We start from the raw sequence: 9788 nt of genomic DNA, 5'->3' as shown, positions 1-9788 counted from the left end.
ACACACACACACACACACACACAACTGTGTGTGTGTGTGTGTGTGTGTGTGTGTATAAGGTTTAGTTTCTTCTATTATAAAATGGGCATAATACCTACATTAGTGTGTGAATTAAATAACACTATTTTGCTAAGCACTTGGTAATGCCTGGTACATGGTAAGCACTCAGTAAATAGTACCTATTGCTTTTTAAAACTTTTGTCACATCTATATATAAAACTAAAAAGCTGGTTTCAATTTTAGCTTCAAATTATATCAGAAGTTTTAACTGTGAATAACTAAACTTAAAAAAGAAATTGAACCATAACTATATACACCAGGTAATGGAATTCTGATATGATTATTCCGTTTCCATATTCCCTAAGGAACTTACGAAACTCTTAACATACTACAAATACAATAGCAACATTGATGAAAAAAGTTTTCAAAAGCAATAAATACTATTTATTGAGTGCTTACCATGTACTAGGCATTACCAAGTGCTTAACAAAGTAGTGTTATTTAATTCACACACCACTCTAGGTATTATTATGCCCATTTTATAACAGAGGAAACTGAATCTTAAAACGTATTAGTAACTTACCAGTGTCACACAGTAAGTAGATGACAGAGCAAGCATTTGAATCCAAGTCTGTCCATCATACAGTAGATAAGAACCTGAGTGTCATGGGAAGCCAACCTGGGTGTGAGTTTGGTGCTCCACTCTCTAACTACATGTCCTTGGGAGTTACCGAAACTCTCAATGCTTTCATCTCCCACATTTATAAAATGAGGGCAATAATGCTATCTAGCCATTATAACATGTTTCACACAATTAAATAAGATAATGAATGTAAAACTCTTAAAGCTTCACTCAGAATATGGTGGCCTCTTAATAAAGATAACAAATATTCATGGAAGAAATAATTGTTATTAACTCTGGAGAAAAATATACATTTTGAAATAAATACACAGTTAAGCTGATAGTATAACTTCATTCAAATTCTTAGGTAATCCACAAAATATAAAATAAATAAGACAGAGAAATTTCAACCAGCCCTCAAGCTCTTGACAACTATTAACATCTGCCACCCACTTCTGTCTGATTGTCAGTGTTATCACCTCTTCTGCCCCTATAATCCCAAGCTGTGCCATTTAAAAGATGCATTGCTAAAATTAAATGCTGAGTTGTAATTTCCTGATTTGTCAGCAATTACCACATACTAATAGTTCCAAGCAAATTTTAAAAATAATTTAATAAAGCATTTCTATCAATGTCAGAAATAAAGCAATTTCTATCAATATTAGAAAAATATTTTATTTTAGCAAACTTTTAAAAAATTTTACTAAAAAGTCTTAAAAATATTCCCAAGTCTTCTTATACTTTTACCCATATATAGCCATAGTTGGAAAGACATAATGAGGGAATTTACATTTGTTCTATACAGATTTGTGTGAAAACAGCCTCATATGATTATCTCTTTTGCGTTTAGAATTTTAAGTTTAAAAATTTTAATTGGGCATTTTTTTGTTAAAAATTAAACAAAAAATCATAGATACAATGATTATTAACCAGAATTCTGAGAAAAAAAAAAAAGCAGTATTTGTATAATGCTTTTGAATTGGGTGCTGAGGGCAGATGACCCCGACAGCACGTGAATGTAAACTGAGTAGTTCCAGACAGGAAAGGATTATTCTCTTGCTCTACAGAGTTAAAAGAGAAACATGAAGAACGAGGCTGTTCAATAGCCAGACTAGCTAAATGATCAGGTCTAAGCAGGATTCTGTTGTTTTGTCGGTTTTTGTTTTGTTTTGTTTTTGACAGAAACTTGCTGGATTTTTCAGGAGGATGCTTAAGGGCCCAGAACTGATGAATCTAAGCAAGACATTGAGAGTAGTTTGAGTGACTTACTGAGGTCTCTATATAATGATTCTAGAGGGATGCACACTTATACTCCGTTTGATCTCATTTAAAGTCCTCCAGCATCAGAAAACTAAGAATTCACAAAAATCACAGAGAAGATATTTAACTCTCACAGGGCTGGAGAAGTGAGATTTGAAATAAATTTAATCATGTTTCCAGGAAAGGGGGGATTTAACTGACACAAGAAGACTATATACAGTTACATAAAATAGTGAAATCATGGCCAAATATATATAATTTTAGATTATCAGTCATTTTACTTACAAGAACATTGAAGTGTAAAGAAATGTTGATACTAGCCTACGATAAACCCCAAGACTTCATGTTTGTGTTTAAGTCCTTTAAATCCATATTAATTCTATAATTTTTATGTATTCATTATCTTCTTAATCTAGAAATAATGAAGGAGATGAATTCACCAAAGTGATAATGGCTTGTCTACATATCCTTCTAGTTCTATCAATTTGTGCTTTAAATATCTTGAAACTTTGTTTTTAAACACTTTCTCAAGTTTAGAATTGTATTTTTCTATGACATTAACCTTGTATCATTATGCAGTGAAGCTCCATCTCTAGTAATGCTTTTTATGTTAAAATCTATTCTGGCTAATATTAGTATACTGATTATTCTCTTTTTGGATGGAAATTCTCCTGTATGTATGTTCTTTGATTACCTAATTTTCAACCTCTAAGTGGTATTATGTTTCATGTTATATATATATATATATGCTAATAACCTTGTTTTCAACTTAAAAATTTATTTATTTATACTTATTGCACATACTTAATTATTTTCTTATTATAATCTGTATGAGTTTGCTAAGGCTGCCACTACAAAATACCCCAGACAATGCCTTAAGCAACACAATTTTATTTTCTCACAGTTCTGAAAGTTATAAGTCCAAGATAGTTGAAGGTGTTGGCAGGTCTGGTTTCTTGTGCAGGCTTTTTCTTTTCCTTACAGGTGGCCATCTTCTTGCTGTGTCCTCGCAGAATCTTGACAGTGTACACGTGCACCCCTAGCATCTCTCTGTGTGTCCACATTTACACAATCAGCTTGGATTAGAGCCCACCCTAAAAAGCTAATTGCAATGTATTCACATTTCGACAGGCTCTGTCTTCAAATACAGTCATCTCTGTGGTACTGGAGTTCAGAGTGTCAACTTATGAATTTGGGGAGAACACAATTGAACCCATAGCACTATCTTTACATTTTGTATATTTTATTTTTCCTGACTCTTCTATATTTTTCCTTTTAGCTTTTGCGTTCTATTTAATTGATTTATTACTTTTTCTCACCTTATATATCCCACTATAATTTAAAGGTCATATATATACTATTTCTTATTTCTTAATAATCATCCTAGATTTATACACATGTATTTGTCAAATTCTAAAATTGATCAATATATCTGCCCTCATTCTGAAAAATTCCAGGACATCACAAAACCTTAATCACTCCCTCCCAACATATATGTTTATTTAAAATATTTTAAACATATTATTCTTTATTTAAGAAGTCATTATTGTTGTTTTATACAGATCATATTGTTTCTATTTCTATATTTGCAACTTTCTTTCATTATAATTTTCTTTATCTTCGACTTGCTAGCTAGAATCATTTCCTTTTGCTTGAAATATATCCTGCAGAATTTCTTCGAACTCTGATCTGTTGTTAGTCAAGTCCCTCATTATTATTATTATTATTATTATTATTATTATTTATCTGAAGATGTGTATATTTTGCTCACTGGAAAGAATTTTCTCTGATGTACAGTTCTTGGATAATTGTCATATTTTCTGGACTCATTAAAGATAGTATTTCATGCAGCTTTTATTTCTCAGCTTTCTGTTGAGGCAACACGTTCTATGAGGCTCTGTCTCTGAAAGGGTGGAATTTGTTTCCTGCATCCTTACCCTGCAAGGTCATGGAAACCTTGCTCAGATTCCCTGAGGTTGGGCAAATGCTTGCAGGGCAAAGATTATTTTAAGGCCCTGCTCTCCTCCCTGCGTTCCTGCTTTCACTTAGTTTTTGGACTCTGAGTATTTCTTTTCCTTGCCAGAGCATCAATGCATTTTACAAGTTATTGTTTTAGATTTTACTCAGAATTTTTATTTGCTTTTAGTAGGAAGTTCAGTCACAATATCTAGACTGCCATTTTTCTGGAGAAATAAGTCTGGTTCATCTCTCATTTAAAGAGTCGGGGGGGATATTTGGGATATTTTTCTGTTAATAGAATTTCATTTAAGGGGGCTTCTCTGTCTCTCTCTCTCCCTGTCTCTGAGTTTGTGCGTGTGTGTGTGTGTGTGTGTGTGTGTCCCCCAATAGGACATAATTGATATCAGGAGCAACCTTGATGGTGAAAAGATGCCAAGTACCTTTAGGAATGCATATAAATTTTAAGAATTATAGCTTATGTCCTTGTTTAAGGAGGTGCAGCATTGCTAGTCGTTGGTCTGCAGTGTGAGTCTCAGGAAGTCTCTGAGTTACTATTCGTTTATAATTTGTGCTGCAGAATTAAACAAGTGGCTTAAAAGCATGGAGTCATTGATACTAATTTACATGGAGTTATTTGGGCAAAATGAAAAGGGCTGAGGATTGAAATCTATATAAGATTGCACACAGGAATCAGAAAGAATGCTAGTTCCTCTTGCCATATCTGTGGGATATATAACTAATCCATCACAACACTTTCTCCTCTTAAAAAAGAACTTGCCTGAAAATCCTTTTTAGCACAATATTCTCAGCATTCAATGCTAAACAACCAGAATAAGCAATTCAGGTGAAATCTATCAGCATAATGACAACTAATTGTTAATTGTATCTCTGTTGTTCTTTTCCTTTTTCAATTGGAATATTGTTAGTAACATGTTTTTTGTGTGTTTGTTTTGTTTTGTTTTAAGAGGGAATCTTATTCTGTAGCCAAGCTGGAGTGCAGTGGTAAGATCTTGGCTCACTGACAACTCCGCTTCCGGGTTCAAGCGATTCCCCTGCCTCAGCCCCCTGAGTAACTGGGATTACAGTCGCGCACCACCACGCTGGGCTAATTTTTTGTAGTTTAGTAGAGAGGGTGTTTCACCATATTGGAGAGGATGATCTTGATCTGCTGACCTGGTGATCCCGCCCGCCACAACCTCCCAAAGTACAGGCCTGTACCACCGCGCTTGGCCAGTAACGTGTTTTTGTTTTCTTTTTCTTTTTTTTCTTTTTTTTTTTTTAAGGTGTAGTGGTGAAAAATAATCTGTTCAATGTTATAACCACTCTTTTGGAACCTGCTTCCTAAGGTCACTCATAGTAGTGTTTTACATTATTCTATCCTATAGCATTCAATAATAAATAAGCTCTTTTATGTTGTTCTCTTATTCTCTCTTCTGCACTACCAGTCCGTGATCTTTATTCGTGACAGAAATTCTCATGGGCAAGAGATATCAGGATACATCGACTATGCCCACAGGCTGAAGACTGAAGATTTTGAAGTCTACTTTAGTGGGAAAAAAAGACTTCTTCCAAGGCCCAAAGATATGAGGTAAATTATATACAACTCTTGCACCCTTAGAGGCAGGGACAGAGACTTTTTATTTTACGGTCAGCATTGTGCCTAAAATGCTAATGTGTATATAATAGGAATATGATACAACTGATTATTAGTATGAAAAGAACTAAATCTTAAAATAAGAAATAAGGATTTTTTCCATTAATAACCTGAGAAAAAGGACTCTTCACAGACAAGATAAATAAATTCCCAGTGACACTCCTTTTCAATGATAAGTAGTGCCTAAAATTTGCTAACCTCATGAGGCTTTTGCAGCACTTGGGACTTGGTCTGCCCAGAAGCCTCAAGAGCAGCTCATCTAACATGTTTTGCTCCACTTTTCTTTGGTCACCAGCCAAAGTGCTGGCCCCTGACCAGCTCGCCCTCATTTCTCTCATCTCTGTCCTATTCCGGGACACCCATTCCTTCACACCCATCATTCTTTTTACTATTGACCCTTGCCTTTTATTCTAGAACCCTTATCTATCACCTAGGATCTATTCTACTCTACCTATCTATCCACAGATGGGTTATTCTGCTTCCTTCTACATAGCATGCAAGCTAAAACATTTTATTCTCTCTTACTTAATGATAGCACCCCAAAATTAAGTAGCAGCATTCTGCTTTAACTCTCCACTACTGTATTCAGATCATTATTTGATCATTATAACAATACTTACCTCCTCTGAGATGCCTGTTATCCTCTATCGACCCTTATTGATATTATCTGAAGACTTCCTAACCCATCACCACTTTTGTTGTTGTTGTTGTTGTTAATGAGACAGTGTCTTGCTCTGTCGCCCAGGCTGGAGTGCAGTGGCACCATCTTGGCTCATGGCCAACCTCTGCCTCCAGGGTTCAAGTGATTCTCCTGCCTCAGACTCCCAAGTAGCTGGGATTACAGGTGCACACCACCATGTCCAGCTAATTTTTGTATTTTAGTAGAGACAGTGTTTCACCATATTGGTCAGGCTGGTCTCAAACTTCTGACCTCAGGTGATGGACCCAACTCAGCTTCCCAAAATTCTGGGATTACAAGCGTGAGCCACAATACCTGGCTACCATCACCACTGTAATGGATTTAGCACTTTTCTATTTAACCTAGGATAACATATAATTTAACTGCTTTCTTGCAATAATCCCCATTGCCCATGTCTTTTTGGTCTTTGGTTATATCTGACCTAATGCATTCCAAAGTAGATTGATCCAGACATTTTTTTTCACAGCACTTGTAGCTACACCCCTGGGTACTGCTGAAGAAATTTATAGGAAATTTCATAAAGGTGTGGATGGCTGATGCTTATAATTTATGGTTTCCAAACTCAATCAAGCCCTTTGTGACTCTTAAAACTTGTGTTCAAAATTAAAGTCATTTTAATTCCTATAGGCTGCTGTTGCTTCTGTATCACCTGTCCTGGCAAATGACACCATCCTTGAAACCAAAGGCAAAATCCAGATGTTATCCTAGACCTCTTGCTTTTCATCACCACCCTTATAACTAATAATTTTTAAAAACCTGAATTCTATTATATTAAGTTTTTTGTTAAAGCAAATGTAAGATATCTAATTTAACCTGCAAACACTTCAGCCTGGATCTTTATCTGATAACATCTTTAAAGAAAACGTCATGACATTATTATACCTAACAAAATACTTTCCTTAATATCATCTAATACTTAGTTCACATTTCATTTTCACCCTTGTTAACATTTAATTGACTGTCTAAATATTTTTATAGTTGGTTTGACCAATCAAAATTTGAGTTGTATTATGTTTTGTTATACTGTATCTTGGCCCTTTGCATCTTTTTTTCTTTACAACAGTCCCCCTCTTTCTTTTTATCTTCTACGCTATTTATTTGTTGGAGAAGCCAGGTCTTGAAAAACATTGTCCTGAAATGTCTCACATTCTAGATTTTACTGATCCAGTAAAATCCTGCTGTTTGTTCTATTATCTATATTCCTCTATTCCCTCTAAACTTATTTAATTAAATGCAGTATAATATTTTTCTAAGTAAGAAATTTTAATACGTGATGCTCTATACTGCCTGTTGCATCTGAGCTTGATCAGTACATTCAGGTAGTGTCAGCCTAATTACTTCTCTACAAGATTTCCCATAAAATTTCATCCAATGGTATTAGCATCTACTATTGAAAGCTATCTCAGTACTTTTACTAAGAGTTGAATAATTATGACTCTATAATTCTGTCATTTATCCTGAATTTTTTAGCTTGAATTCCTCTATAGAGCAAAACTTTTCCTTATCACTTATTTGGTTACCTTGAAATATAATTCATGCAGAAATATACAATAAATATTTTTCTTAATTTATAGAAAATGCAAAGCCAGAAACATGAAAGTGTACAGATTATGCCAAATTATTTTTCAGAGTAGTTTTGGTATTTTGTATCCACGAGAAGTACTGTATAAGTGATCGGTTAACCCTCATCCTCACCAAGACAAGATGTTAACAAACTGTTTTTTCCCACTGTAGTGAGTTATAAATAATCTCTCAATATGGTTTTAATTTTTATTTACTTGATTATTTATTAGATTGGGTATATTTTATTGGCTGTTCAGATTTTCTTTCTGAAAAGTACCTGTTAAGATTTTTTCTTATTATTTAAAGTGAGTTATTCTTCTTTGTCTTGTAAGATTCCTTTTATTTATTTTTTTTGGATATTGACAAATCCTTTGCCTCTCATGTGCATTACAAAATATCATCTGTCAGTGTGTAGTTCTTCTTTTTTTTTTTTTTTTTCATTGATTTGATGGTCAGAAATCAGAAGTTCTGATAGTCTTTTTAATGCATTTTAAACTTTATCTCTGCAGTTTGCACTTTTGTATTTTGTTTAATAAATCTCATCGTTTTTGGAAGTCATAAAGATACTGTCTTATAGGATATTATACTTTTGCTTTTGATTTTGCATCTTTCACTGCCCAGTATTAATATAACATATGGTAGTTAGGCAGTTGTTATTAGGGGAAAAAGTCCCTTTGGTATATGGAGTTCCATGCTTAGTTTGATTCAGAACTAAAGCCAAAATTTGAAATGAAGTATGTCATCAAGTCTCTATATTCAAACCTTTTGTCATGGTATTTTAGTCTGTGTGGAGACAAAAGTTATTTTTATAATTAGAGTCTTTTGCATTTTTACTGTAGAAAATATAAATATCATTAGACAGCTACTACTATTATGAAATGCAGCAGAGAAAGGGCCCTGACCAGTTGGTATTCTTTGCAATTTAGCTTCCATCTTGACTCTGTCTTTAAGATTCAGTACTTTCTTTCTGACACACTTGTGAGTAATTATAAGTAGACAGTAGGTTACAGTTGCAAGCTCCTTCACACTTCCCTATTGATATGGGTATGACAAGCATTATTCTTACCATCTAAGAGAGAATAAAATAAAGAGTAAACCACCCACTTAAGTTTACAAGTGAAACATTGATGAGAGAGGACAAGTTGTTCAGCATTTTAATTCACTGCTCACCTCCAGAACACCGTTCCTGGTTTAAGCTTTTATATCCCAAGGACAACTCTTCCATGTAGAGTCATTTCTATTCTTCTGCACATGTATTTGCTTACATTTCCATGTTTATGCATTTGTTGAACAAAGATCTAAGGCTTGCCTATAGAGCTCTACCCATCCCTCAGATAGGATAATCAAAAGGAAATGAAAGCTTTTTCTTTGTGTTTCTTTTTAGAGCTTCCATGAAATATTCATACCCTTGACCAGAAAATGACATAAAATACTAAAGCTTTTAAAGGTATTATTGTCAAATTTCCCTTTCAATCCCATTGTCTGTTTTATTAAAATGTTTAGCGTTCCAAACCCCTGAAGTTAGAATTATAAACACTTATCCTGTACTTAAGTGCATTCTTTTGAAAGCATTCTGATAACATATTGGCTGGTTCTCAAGTTTAAAAAGGAAAAAGAAAAGCAGTAAATGAATTCAGGGTTTCTACAAATAGTATTAAAATATTTCCTATTTTTAAAGTTATTAATGTTTTTCCAAATTCCAATATGGGATTATTCATTAAGAATATTAGTTTAGGCCGGGCGCGGTGGCTCAAGCCTGTAATCCCAGCACTTTGGGAGGCCGTGGCGGGTGGATCACGAGGTCAAGAGATCGAGACCATCCTGGTCAACATGGTGAAACCCCGTCTCTACTAAAACTACAAAAAATTAGCTGGGCATGGTGGCGCGTGCCTGTAGTCCCAGCTACTCAGGAGGCTGAGGCAGGAGAATTGCTTGAACCCAGGAGGCGGAGGTTGCGGTGAGCCGAGATCGCGCCATTGCACTCCAGCCTGGGTAACAAGAGCGAAACTCCGTCTCAAAAAAAAAAAAAA

At 34.6% G+C, this 9788-nt stretch overlaps 1 protein-coding gene across 1 annotated transcript in view; it reads left to right on the top strand.

The window, feature by feature from the left end:
- The window catches only part of CFAP299 (cilia and flagella associated protein 299), a 615251-nt gene that overhangs the window by 524769 nt on the left and 80694 nt on the right, over positions 1 to 9788 (top strand). Inside the window, exon 4 of the mRNA XM_032239813.1 lies at positions 5287 to 5429. Within this exon, the coding sequence (XP_032095704.1) occupies positions 5287 to 5429 (143 nt within the window). The remainder of the gene's footprint in view (positions 1 to 5286; positions 5430 to 9788) is intronic.

Source organism: Sapajus apella, unplaced genomic scaffold, assembly GCF_009761245.1.
Source record: "Sapajus apella isolate SASKATOON/1434 unplaced genomic scaffold, GSC_monkey_1.0 scaffold45, whole genome shotgun sequence".
NCBI lineage: Eukaryota > Metazoa > Chordata > Mammalia > Primates > Cebidae > Sapajus > Sapajus apella.
The sequence above is the reverse complement of the archived record's forward strand: the minus strand, read 5'-3'. Positions and strand labels throughout refer to the sequence as shown.